The sequence below is a fragment of the Notamacropus eugenii genome, chromosome 1 (assembly GCF_028372415.1).
Source record: "Notamacropus eugenii isolate mMacEug1 chromosome 1, mMacEug1.pri_v2, whole genome shotgun sequence".
NCBI classification, from domain to species: Eukaryota; Metazoa; Chordata; class Mammalia; order Diprotodontia; family Macropodidae; genus Notamacropus; species Notamacropus eugenii.
Window position 1 is genome coordinate 450,819,650 of NC_092872.1, and position 13,818 is coordinate 450,833,467.

Below are 13,818 nucleotides of genomic sequence, written 5' to 3' on the forward strand. Positions count from 1 at the left end.
TCCTGTCTCATGTGTCCCTTGCCCCATTTTTGTTTTGTTTTGCTATGTTTTCCCCTGACAATAGCTAAGTTCATTTGGTCTTGAATGGTCCTAAATACCCTGTGGCTAGAGGGTCATGAGTAAAAGTGTGCCAAGAAGGAACATAAGCATTCAGAGGATCAAGGGTCAGTCAGTTTATTACTCACAGACTTACATTGGTGTGTGATTTTCTCAGCCTACAGTTCCACAAGTTGGTGGTGAGTGGAAGTGGCTTGGACATACAGTGGAATATGTGCCCCAACCAAGAGCCCAGATCTCTTGGGTCTCAGCCCCTGTATCTTACTGTTGTTGCTGGGCAGATTCACAGGGACTAAAGGGAAGGGGACCTTAGGAACAATCAATAAATAGGTGGTATGAACGTCAACCCTTCCCCCCTTATGAACCACAAGGATACTTGAGTAATAAAGTTTACTAACGATACAAACCTGTGTTTGATGAAGTTTGCTAAGCTGATAGTTTGTTCACTTTGCATTTCAAGCTCTAAATGTAGCTGACAAAGCCAGTTGTTGAGTATGTATGAACCTTCCCAGTACACAACTGGGTCAATCAGTGGTCAGACATGGAATCACTTCTATAAGCTAAGCCCTGCAAATAGGCCAGCACTCATACCTGGGGCAGTGACACTGTCTTCATTAAATTTACATTTTGAAATATATTTAAATATAAAATTTAAAAAAATTTAGCGATTTTTTTAGATAAACACTGAAATATTGTTAAGACAACAGTAAGTACCTACCATGTGCCAGGTACTGGAGAAATAAAGAAAGACAAAAACAGTACCTTCCTTCAAGGTACTTACAAATAGTGGGGGAGATGATGTGAAAATACTTATGTATAAAAACAAATATATGCAGATTAAAGTAGAAATAATCTCAGAGAGAAGGCATTTAAGACAAAGAAAGTCTTCTTATAGAAGGTAGGATTTGAGCTGAAACTTGAAGGAAGCCAGGATACCAGAGGTCGACAAGGAGGTAGAGAATGTATACATCAAAATGAGCATTTATATTTCAATATAGTCCCCTTTTCCATCATTTCTACGATTTCTCAAAACATTTTACAAACTAATTTTTTGGCATTCAGAGATGGTTTATGACCCAAATGATAAAAATATCTCTGCTTCTTAGTCATAACTCATTTTTATAAAAATAGAAATAATTTACCTTTATAGCATTGTAAGGTTTACAAAGCATTTGATGATAATAAACCTTTAGGTATATAGGGCAGGCATTATTATCCCCATTATAATAGGTGGCAGAACTGATGCTTAGAACAGTTAAGTGACTGCCCCTTGATCACATAACTATAAAGGCAATAGCCCAGATTCAAACCCAGGTATCCTGATGCCAAATTCAATTTTTTTAATAAAAATTTATTCAGTATTTTGTTTTCCCCAGTTTTTTCCCAATTTTTCCCAATTATAATTGTAAAAACAATTTTAACATTTGTTTTTAAAACTTTGAGTTCCAGATTCTCTCCCTTCCTCCCTCCCCACCCCCTTCCCCCATTGAGAAGGCAAGCAATTCATTATAGGTTATACATGTGTAGTAATGCAAAACATTTCCATGTTAGTTGTGTTGTGAAAAAAAACATAGATCAAGAAAAATAAAGTAAAAAAAGTATGCTTCAGTCTGTATTTAGATACCATCAGTTCTTACCCTGGATGTGGATAGCATTTTTCATCATAAGTCCTTCAGAATTGCCTTAGATCATCATATTGCTGAGAATAGCTAAGTCATTCACAGCTGATCATCTTACAATATTGCTATTGCTTTATACACATTTCACTTTATATATATTTCACTTTGCATCAGCTCATTCATGTAAGTCTTTCCAGGTTTTTCTGAGAGCATCGTGCTCATTTCTTTTAGCACAATAGTACTTGATCACAATCACATACCACAATTTGTTCAATTGATGGGCATCCCCTCAATTTACAGTTCTTTGCCACCAGAAAAGATCTGCGATAAATATTTTTGTACACATAGGTCCTTTTCCTTCTTATTTCTTATCTTTTTTTTTTTGGATACAGACCTACTAGTGTTATTGCTAGGTCAAAGGGTATGCAGGGCTTTATAGCCCTTTGGGTATAGTTCCAAATTGCTCTATGGAATGGTTGAATCAGTTAACAACTCTGCCAACAGTGCATTAAAGTCTCATTTTTCCCACATTTCCTCCAACATTTGTCATTTTCCTTTTCTGTCTTATTAGCCAATCTAATAGGTATGAGGTAGTAACTTACAATTGCTTTAATTTACATCTCTCCAGTCAGTAGTGTTAGAGCATTTTTTCATGTGACTACAGATAGTTTTGATTACTTCATCTGAAAACTGTTCATATCTTTTGATTACTTATCAGTTAGGGGATGGTTCTTTTTATTACAAAATAATTTTTGCCTCTTACTGAAAATAAAATGAATTTTTAAGAGTCAAAGAAGTGGAGTCAATGAAGTCAATTGAAAAACTATGCCACAGGCACTTAAGGCCTTCAGAAGGAACTTTCCAAAACTATTTTGAGCACTGATGGTGTCATTATAATAAGTATGTGGCCTCCCAAGCTCATTATATTTATCAGTGGTGTGCTAGACTAAGCGTGGTAGAGCTGACCGTAAGCAAATCATGTTCTCTCTCCTGGACTCAATTTACTTACCTATAAAATGAAGGCAGTAATGTGATCTCTGAGGTCCTTTCTAGCTCTAAACGCTTTAATCTTAACAAAGGCTGTAAATGTATACATTCCAACATAGTGCTTTTAAATAGCAAAATAAAGTCCTTACTTTATGATCATCATCATATAAATTAATTTCTTCTTGGCATCATAATGATTTTTGCCAACAGTGCTTAGTCTCATTGATTGGAACATTTTTCATGGCTTAATGAAATGATAGGGCTAACAGAGTCAAAGGACAACTCACCTATATGCTTCAATTCAACAGTCATTTTACCTCTTTAACCATCATTATCATTTTCTTTCATATATTATTGTTTCTGTGACTAGTTTTTTGATTTGCTCATTATTTGGAATTTTAGTATTAAGTGTTCATTTTGGTCTCTGTCTTTGGTTTGTGCTTCCTGAACTGATTAATGTGTTTATGTTTTATGATCTCTAAAGGATGCTGTCTTCTTACATTGAGTTGCAATATTTCTTTGCCTTAGCATAGTCCATTTTTCTGAAAGGGCCATGCGTTACTAAGAAATATGTATATTTCTTGGCAAACCTATTTAGAAGAGGTCTAAGTCTTTTAGTTCTAATTTCTCAAGTACTTATTGAGTTCTTTTGTTTTTCTTTCTGTTGTCCACAAGTGAACATTAAAAATTTGTTCTTATTGTATTACTTCCTATGTCTTCTTGTAATTCAGTCAATTTTTGCCTTTATGATTTTAGATGGAGAATGTTTGTTTAGTATTGATGTTGGTTTGTTGTTTGGTTCTTTTCAGCATAATGTAATTTCCTTATTTATCTCTTTTAATGTTGTGAATTTGTGTTTTTGCTTTTTCCAATAATATGGAATTGTTTGGATGCATCCAGTGCATAGTAAATTTTGTTGCAGGTCCTCATCTTTACTCTGTATGTGTCTTTGCTTTTTAAGTGTTTTTGTAAGCAATAGATTGTGGGGTTTTCTTTTTTTACCTATTCTGTCACTCTTATTTATTGGATTGATTGATATGTTTACATTTGAAGTTATAAGAATTTGGTTTATATTTTCCTCCATTTTTCTCTAATTTTTTTTAATTGGAATTTTTTTGGTTCTTCTTCCAATTTGACACTGTCCTTTCAGTTATTTTTGCTCAAACCACTTAAAGGAAGCTGTTTCTACAATTTCTCTTCCCCTCCCTCTCCCATTTATCACTATTTTCCCTAGTCTTAAAGTTTTACTTAACTCAATTCCTTTTCCTTTCTTGCTTTTATCTAGCTACCTAATTCTTCCCTTTTTTCTTCTTTCCAAGTTAAATACTTAAATAAAATCTCCTTTCTTCCACTCCCCTTCAACTTTTATTGTTTGTTAGGGGCCTTTTTTTTTTCATTTTCATTGTCTTTTTCTAAAAAGAAAAAAAAGATTTCTTCCCCTTTCACTTCATTATTCTCTTCCCTTTATGTCTACTCTAGACTTTTATTGTTTGATTTATGATGCTTATACTTATTCCTTCTTTAGTCTTCATGGAATTAAAGCTTCTAAAGAACCTATATTGCATTCTGTCTTCTAAGCAGTTTCTGTGTCATTGCCTTGTGGATCTTATCCATCTAGCCCTTTTTTACTATTATGCATCACTCCTAGAAGTATCAATTCCTTCCAGAACTAGAGAGAAGTATTATTTCATAGTGGAAATTTTCCTGTATCCTAATTGTGCAATTCATTACCATTCCTTGCCATCCGCATGATAATTTTTCTTCCTATTTGCCACAAAATGTCCTCTCTGGGTTGCCTGGAAGATCCCCAGTTTGCTTTTTTCTGAGTCAGCATGCCGTACATGGAGGCACAACTCTCTCAGAAGTTGCAGTTATTCATTTTTTTTAACACCAAGTATCTGCAAATTACCTCCATTTTTATGGTCCCCATCACCCATTAGAGAAGATCCTCCTCCCCCCATGGGAAAGTTCTCCAGCAGGACCCCTTCCAGATTGCTCTGTTTCTTTATCCCTGTTCTATCCCCTCCTGCTTTTCTAGGTGTTACTTCCTTTTCACTCTTTATTGTTAAACTGATTAGGGGTCATCCCATATTTCAGTCTATACTAAACACATTTATTAAGCACTTACTATATGCCAGGCACGGTCCTAAGTACTGGGAATACAAATATAAGCAAAAAGAGACCATCTCTGACAACAATAAATAAAAGCAAACTGCAAAGGGGGTGGGGCGATAAGGGAGAGCCTGAGTATTTCCTCAGATGGAAGTTCTGGAGAGGAATTAACCGCATTCCCACCCCAGCAGCCTTCTGACTCTGGAATAATGATGCTGATAGCTAGCATTTATAGAGTACTTTAAGATTTGCAAAGCACTTTGCATTTATTATCTCATTTGATCCTCACAATAACCCTGTGAGGTAGGTGCTGTTATCCCCATGTTGCAGATGAGTAAACTAAGGCACAGAGTGGTTAAGTGGCTTGTTTAACACAGCAGGTGTAATTAAATAAAGGCAATATTTGAACTCAAGTCTGCTAACTTCAAATCCAGCTCTCTATCCACTGCTCCATCTAGGTGTCTTAGGTCCCTCTGCCCCTGCCCTCCAATTGGTGACTACCTCTCCAGAACCTCCATTTTAGAAAGTGTCTCCTTTCTCAACTCCACTCCTAACTCCTTACTAATAAACTCTAGGGGCTCTCTATCACCTCCAGGACAGAATATAAAATCCTCTGACATTTAAAGCCCTTCCTGACCTATCTCCCTCCTGCCTTTTTAGTCTTTTAATACCTTCCTCCTTTCTGAGCTCTCCCCCCACCTCATACTCTGAGTCTCAGTAATACTGACCTCTCCATCTCCCAGTTCTGTGCAATCTCACTGACTTGCCATCATACTTGTAATTCTTAACCTCCTGATCTCTACCTCCTGGCTTTCTTGGCTTTTTTCAAGGCTCTGCTAAAATCCTACCTTCTGCAAAATCACCTTCCATGTTAATGTCTTCTCTCAGAGGCACCTAGATGGCACAATGCTAAACCTAGGGTTAGGAAGACCTGAGTTCAAATCAGACTTTGGACACTGTATAACCCTTTAGACAGCTGTATAACCCTGGGAAAGTCTCTTAATCTCTATTTGCCTTAGGTTGCTCAGCTTTAAAATGGGGATAAAAATAACAACCACCTCCCAAATTTATTTTGAGGCTCAAGGGAGATATTATTTGTAAAGTACTTAACACAATGCCAGAAACGTAGTAGGCACTTAATAAAGGTTTGTTTCCTTCCTTGTTTCTTTTATCCAGTTTATCCAGTATATATTTTATTTGTACATGATTGTTTGTATGTTGTGATCCTCCCCCCACTTTAGACTAAGAGCTCCTTGAAAGCAGGAATGTTTGCCTTTCTTTATATCTCCAGTACTTAGCACAACGCCTGGAACATAATAGGCACTTAATAAATGCTTGTTGACTTGACTTAGAGTTTAACTATAAAAATAGAGAACCATGGGATATCAAGGTCAAGTGAAGTTTTTTTAAGGATGGGGGAGAATTGAGGATGCTTGTAGGGAGCAGGAAGGAGTCAGTAGACAGAGAGAGAGAGTAAAAATGAGAGCAACAAATGGTGAGGGACTGTAGGTATGGAACACTATGTAAGCTGTTAGACTTGGTTAAAGTGCTGGCTAATTTTGCTGAACGATTTTTTATCCTCTTATATTCTTTGTTCTAAAAGATGACTCTTTTAGTGTGAGGAGAACTATATTGGGAAATGGAGGTAACGTAAAAACAATAGGTATCAAAGACATGTTTGATTTTTATTTAATTGGAAACCAGAGGGGATGATTGTGGAGTGAGCTGCAGGAAGAGACATGATAGGTGGATTCAAGGTATAAGTAGAAAATTTGACTTTGGTGAGAAGATGCATTATTGTCAGAGACTGAAGCGCAGGGGGTGAGGATGGGAAATGATGTCAGGGGGTTTTGAAATGTAAAATAGAGGGAAAAAGTGAGCTCCTGGTGAGTGGCATCAATTTTCTCAATAATGTATGAGACACAAGGTCATCTGCTGAGAAAGGAGGAGGGAGTATTGTGGGAGCCTGAAAAAGAATAGAAAAAATTGGGAACAGCCTCTGTAGGGACTTCATAGAGAATCAATTCAGGCAGAATAAAATGATGCCTTGATTCAGCGAGGACACAGTTTCGATAACAAAAAGATTGAGTGGACTGAGATGGTTGTGTGACTTAGTCCAACACTGTACTGCATGCATCCTGTAAAAGTGGAAAAAGTAGATAGTGGGATTAATTCTGGGATGATGTTTGGCAAAACCAGAGTGATGAAAGAGGTCAAGAGTTTTGAACAAGGAAGATAGTATACAGTTGAACTTGTTAAATATGGGTGCAAGATTGGGACAGCCAAAATAGGAGTTATGGCCAGGAAAAGCAATAAGGAATAGAGAAATTAGAAGTCACAGTTTGAACAAAGAATAGTTTTAGAAGAGTGAGTCATGGAGAAAAATGGAGGGAAAGGAGGTTAAGGTCAGACAAGATAATTTCAGAGTACTTGAGCATAGAAGACAACACTTATAGGGGATAATTAGATTACAAGTATATGGCCGTAACATGTGCAAGTGAACTGAAGTGAAAATGTGGGTCATGGGCATTGAAGTTGAAGTTTATTAACTAGGAGATTAAGGTATTTGAAAGTGGACTAGAGTCTTTGAACTTATGGGCTGGAGTGGAGAGGGAGAGGATGACTGTGAGCAGGTACTGAACTCCTTGAGAAGGAATTGGAGGAAGGGAATGAGCATTTTTATAGTGCCTACTATGTGCCAAGCACTGTGTTTAGTACATTTTTGTTTTTTTACAAATATTATCTCATTTGATCCTCAAAATAACCCTGTGAAGTAGGTGCTATTATTTTTCTCATTTTGCAATTGAGGAAACTGGGGCAAGCAGAGGTTGCCCACAACTACACAGCTAGTAAGTGTCTACAGCTGGATTTCAGTTCAAGTCTTCCTGACTCCAGGCCCAGCACTCTAGCCACTTTGCTACCTAGCTGCCTAGGAGGACCCACTAAAATGCTAGAGTCCTTCTTTCAGTCCTTTTAATATCTCAAAAATGCCAGTTCACTGCTCAGACCATCCATCTACCTGTCATTCTTCTGATGTAGACATGACTGAGCTCCAGAAATCTATGCTAGTGAAACACCAATGACTTGAGGGCTGGTAGATGACTGCCACCAATATCTGGATATGATGATGTATCTGGACAGGGCAATTTCAAAGGAGGATAGATTGCTCAGTGATAATGATAATGAGAAGGTCTGCAAGTGGCAATGGGGAGAAAAAAGCATGCCTGCTCCTCCTGGCCCTGTGTTTCAAAGACAATGAGAGAAGGTGCTCCCAGATGAGAAAGGGCAGAGATGCAGTATTTTCTTGGGCAGAGGTGGGAGCCTCCAAGAATCTCTCATAGGGAGCTAGGAGATCTCCAAGAGTCCAAAAGATAGAAAGAGTGCAGAAGGAAAAGATCAACTCTAGAATAAAGGGAAACGGTTAACAATAGAATAGGCATGCTAGAGGGCACAGAGGAAGGAAAGGGTAGCACTAGATGGAGACTTGGGAGGAATAGGTTGAGTTGGGATGAGAATAGAAACAAGGAGTGGTGCCAAGGAAAGGAAAACATTTTTCATATAGGCATCCAGTAGTTGTGAGTCATTGAGACTAAGAAAATCCAAAGTGTGAGTTTATTAGACTTCCCCAAGAGAAATACATAACACAAAGGGCGCCAAATAAAAATTCATAGGAAAAGCCACCTGCACATGTGATGATTTGGCCATAAAGAAATCTTAACTAGTGTGTGTGAGCTATCTCTCTCTCTTTCTCTCTTTGTCTCTCTCTCCTCCCCCTCCCTGTTCCTCTTCTTCTGTTCCTATCTTCCTTTCCTTCCCTCCCTTTCTTCCTTTTTTTTCTCTCTCCCTTTCTCTCTCTTCCTCACCCTCTTTGATCCAAATATCTGTTTTGGGATCATAAAAGCATATGCTTTATGAGAAATCTTGGGCGATGGTATCCTCAGTATCCTAAGGATTGCCCTCTCCTTCTACTCCCCCCCCACCCCGTCTCTATCTCTATCTCTGTGTGTGTTCTGTCTGTCTGTCCCAGTCTCTCTGTCTTTCTGTATATTTGTCTATCCTGCTCTCTCCCTCTCCTTCTCCCTATTTCTCCCCTTGTGTTTAAGGAATTGCTGGCAAAGAAATGAAAGTCTGTTGGAATTTGGTATTTGAAAACAAATTTTATTTATTGTTAAAATAAGAATTGTGTAATTTTGTGTAATATCCCAGGTAAAGTGTATGCATGTGTATATACATACATATTTTATATATGTGTGTATGTATATTCCAAATGCATTTTATAATCAAGCCCTGAGGAATATATTTCTGGAGATCATTAGGCAATAGGTAATTAGATACCCCAAATGGTTTGGACATTTACTTGCTTTGTGTGATGGACACAAGGAATGAGGGATAGATTGGCTTCTTGTTTCTCTTCCAAACTGCCTTATTGTCCAATTGAAATATCATAAAAGCATACACCCTCTAGTTCTTTTCTTTCACACATGTATGTGCTCTTTAGGAAAAAAATAAGAACTTTTGAGCCATGGGGTTCTCAGTATCTCCCTTTCTGTATTTCATTTCTGTGAGACTCAGGCACTGGAAATTCTGGAGAGCAAGGGAAGGCTTTAAGTGAAAAACAACTAGTTTGACTTCATCCTGTGTTGGTGTTTTATCTTTTCAGGGTACCCAGAAAATATGCCTCCCCTACAGTCCCACAAAGACACTGTCAGTGAAGTCCATTTTAAGGTGAGTGCACACAAATGAAAAAAAAAGTTATCAGAAGTTTTCAGTTTTTCTTTATGTTCTTCTTCTTCTTCTGTCCCTATCTTCCTCTCCCTTTCTTTTTTCCTTTTTCCCCTTTCTCTCTCCCTCTCTCTCTTCCTCACCCTCTCTGATCCATATGATCTGCCTTTGGAATCATAAAAAGCATATGCTTTCCCTTTCTTCTCTTCTGTATATGTATGAACCGCTTTGACAAGAAATGAGAAATTTTGGGCCATGGCATCTTTAGTATCTTAACGCCTACCCTCTCCCTCTATCTTTGCCTGCCTACTTCTCTCTGTTTGTCTCTGTGTGTGCTCTGTCTATCCCAGTCTCTCTGTCTTTCTGTATATTTGTCTAGCCTACTCTCTCCCTCTCCTCCCTCTCTCCTAGTGTTTAAGAAATTGCTGGCAAAGAAATGAAAGTGTAGTATCCAGTGGTAGTTCTGTTATTAGTTTCTTATTCATATCTTTTTTAAAGTAAATGCTATATTTTCTGGTATATTTCCATCCTTGTGTTTCTCAGACACTGCTGCCAATATATTGCAGCTCAGTTTGGAGTCTGGAGAGGCCTAGTTTTCGATACTGCTTCCCATACTTAGCTATTTGTGTGATATCCCCTTAAACTATGATTTCTTCATGAAAAAATGTAAATGATAATATTAATAATAATAATAGCTAACATTTAGTGTTTTAAGGTTTAAAAAATGCTTTGTATATATATGTGTGTGTTAACTCATTTGATCCCCACAACAATGTGGTGAAGTAGGTGTTGTTTTTATGCCCACTTTATAAAGGAGGAAGCTGAAAGCATAGAGAATGACTTGCCCAGAGTCACACAGTTATTAAGTATCTAAGATAGAATTTGAACTCAGGTCTTCCTGATTCTAACTCCCACACTCTTATCTATTTCACCCTTTTTAGAACCAAAAATAATTAGTCTAATTTCTCTTCCACATGATATCATGTTTGAATGTGGTTTTCTTTCCCTACATCTCCTTTCAAGTCTTCCCTTTTTTGAGTCTAAACATCCTCACTTCCTTCAGCCTATCTTTGTATGACATAGTTTCAAGTCTGTATAACATCTTGGTAACCTTCTTCCACATGAACTACAACTTACTGTTGCCCCATCTAAAATGTAGCACCTGGAATCAAACATAACATTTACGATAGTCTGACTTGCACAGAGAACAGCAGGGCTATCACTTTCCTTGTTCTGGAAATTAGATTTCTATTAATGAAACCTAAAGTAGTTCATTAACCTTTTTTTGACCACCACATCATATTATTGATTCATTAAACTTGTAGTCAAATAAAGGTCTCAAGTCTTTCTTCCAGTATCTTCACTCTCCAGTCCATCTTCTCACAGAGCTATCAAATTGATTCTTTTTTTTTTAATCTGCAACTTTCTTTCCTTTCTCTTTTTTTATTAATTAATTTATTTTTGGTTTTCAACATTCACTTCCACAAGATTTTGAGTTCCAAATTTTCTCACTATCTCTCCTTTCCACCCACCCCAAGATATCATGCATTCCGATTACCCCTTTCCCCAATCTGTACTCCCTTCTATCACACCTCTCCCTTCTCTCGTCCTTTTCCCCTCTATTTTCTTGGAAGGCAAGATAGATTTCCATACCCCATTGCCTGTATGTCTTATTTCCCAGTTGCATGTAAAAACAATTTTTAACATTCGTTTTTAAAACTTTGAGTTCCAGCTTCTCTCCCTTCCTCCCTCCTTACCCATCCCCACTGAAAAGGCAAGCAATTTGATATAGGTTATACTTGTATAGTCATGCAAAACACTTCCATAATAGTCATGTTATAAAAGACTCTACTTGCCTCCATCCTATCCTGCCCCCCATTTATTCTATTCCGTCTTTTGATCCTGTCCCTCCTCAAAAGTGTTTACTTCTAATTGTCCCCTCCTCCCTTTTGCCCTCCCTCCTATCATTCACCCCACCCCCAACTTAACCCCTTTCCCCCTACTTTCCTGTAGTGTAAGATAGATTTTCATACCAAATTGAGTGTGCATGTTATTCCCTCCTTAAGCCAAATCCAATGAGAGTAAGGTTCACTCTTTCCCTCTCACCTCTCCCATCTTCTCCTCCATTGAAGAAGCTTTTTATTGCCTCTGTTATGTGAGAGATAATTTATCCCATTCTATTTCTCCCTTTTTGTCTCTCCCAATATATTCCTCTCACCCCTTAATTTTATTTTTTAGATATCACCCCTTCATATTCAACTCACCCTGTACCCTCTGTCTATATATATATGTAAAATCCCTCCAACTACCCTAATCCTGAGAAAAGTGTCAAGAGTTACAACATTATATGTACATGTAGGAATGTAAACAGTTCAACTTTAATAAGTCCCTGATTATTTCTCTTTCCTGTTTACCTTTTCATGTTTTTCTCAGTTCTTGTATTTGAAAGTCAAATTTTCTATTCAGCTCTGGTTTTTTCATCAAGAGTGCTTTGAAGGTCCTCTATTTCACTGAGTGACCATTTTTACCTCTAAAGTATTATACTCAGTTTTGCTGGATAGGTGATTCTTGGTTTTAATCCTAGCTCCTTTGACCTTTGAAATATCATATTCCAAGCCTTCCAGTCCCTTAATGTAGAAGCTACTAGATCTTGTGTTATCCTCATTATGTTTCCACAGTAGTCCAATTGTTTCTTTCTGACTGCTTGCAATATTTTCTCCTTGACTTGGGAGCTCAAGAGTTTGGCTACAATATTCCTAGGAGTTTTCCTTTTGGGATCTCTTTCAGGAGGTGAGCAGTGGATTCTTTCAATATCTATTTTACCCATTGATTCTAGAATATCAGGGTGGTTTACTTTGATAATTTCTTGAAAGATGATGTCTAGGCTCTTTTTGTGGTCATGGCTTTCAGGTAGTCCCATCATTTTTAAATTGTCTCTCCTGGATCTATTTTCCAGGTCAGTTGTTTTTCCAATGAGATATTTCACATTGTCTGCTATTTTTTCATTCCTTTGGTTTTATTTTATAATTTCTTGATTTTTCGTAAAGTTATTCGTGTCCATCTGCTCCATTCTAATTTTTAAAGAACTATTTTCTTCACTGAGCTTTTGGACCTCCTTTTCCATCTGGCCAATTCTGCTTTTTAGGGCATTCTTCTCCTCATTGACTTTTTGCATCTCTTTTGCCATTTGGGGTAGTCTATTTTTTAAGGTGTTATTTTCTTTAGCATTTTTTGGGTCCGCTTTAGCAAGCAGTTGACTTGTTTTTCATGATTTTCTTGCACCACTCTCATTTCGCTTCCCAATTTTTCCTCTACTTCTCTTATTTGATATGGCCTCACACCAATTCATGTTTTCTTGGAGCCCTTGGATGTAGGAGCTTTGACTTTGTTGTCTTCTTTAGTTTGTATATTTTGATCATCCTTGTCATCAAAGTAAGATTCTATAGTCGGATTCTTTTTTTCAGCTTTTGCTTATTTCCCCAGATATTTACTTGACTTTTGAGCTCTTTGTCAAGGTAGTTCTCTCCTTCCTGTAGGGCTGGGGGATATACTGTCAGCTTCTAGGTCCCCTCACAATCTGTGGGTCCAGAGCTCCAGAAATAGCCACCTCCTCTACCCCTGCTGCTGTTGTGGCTGCCACAGGCTTCTCTACCCCCTCCCCTGCCCTGAGGTTGGGACCAGACCACTCTACTCTCTCACACAAGTCAGACAGGTTTTGTCCTCAGTGTTTGTGAAGTCTGAAAACCACCACAGGTGCAGAGATTCATTTCCCTCCTCCCCCAGCCTGCTCAGGTCCTGTCCGTGCTGGCACACCTACGCTGGACTGCACTCTGTTCCCAGCGCTGCATGAAAGATACTTCCTGTCAACCTTCTAGGCTGTCTTGGGCAGGAGATTTGCTTCACTCTGTCATTCTGTGGGTTCTGCAGCTCCAGAATTTGTTTACAGTCATTTTTCATTTGGCTGGGTTTGGGGTGGGGGAGAGCTCTAGAAGTCCCTGCTTTTACTCCACCATCTTGGCTTCACCTCCAGACCTGCCAAATTGATTCTTAAAACAAAGAGCTTACCATGACAGTTCTCTCTTGAAAAGTCTTGAGTGAAAGCCTATTGCCCATAGATAAAATACAAAGATATTAAGTCCAGCATTTAAAGCTCTCTAGAAACTTACTCCAACCTACCTTTCCAAACTTTCTCACCTTTATATACTCTTCATTAAATTGTGCGTTAGTCCTTCCTTGCCGAAAAAGACTATGCCATCAGAGAAATAATGACATGACTTGCACTTGACTTTGTTTTGAGTGAGGGAGTGCTGTGCAGGTCACC

The 13,818-nt window shown here is 38.0% G+C and overlaps 1 protein-coding gene across 6 annotated transcripts in view; it reads left to right on the plus strand.

Moving 5' to 3' along the window:
* GARNL3 (GTPase activating Rap/RanGAP domain like 3) overlaps positions 1-13,818 on the plus strand; it is a 227,061-nt gene that overhangs the window by 63,179 nt on the left and 150,064 nt on the right. For all 6 annotated transcript variants that reach the window (XR_011972116.1, XM_072631960.1, XM_072631962.1 and 3 more), the window contains one exon: positions 9,436-9,500. Coding sequence is in view for 5 of the 6 variants with exons in the window: in XM_072631960.1 (XP_072488061.1) it covers positions 9,436-9,500 (65 nt within the window). In the remaining variant the exon portion in view is untranslated. The remainder of the gene's footprint in view (positions 1-9,435; positions 9,501-13,818) is intronic.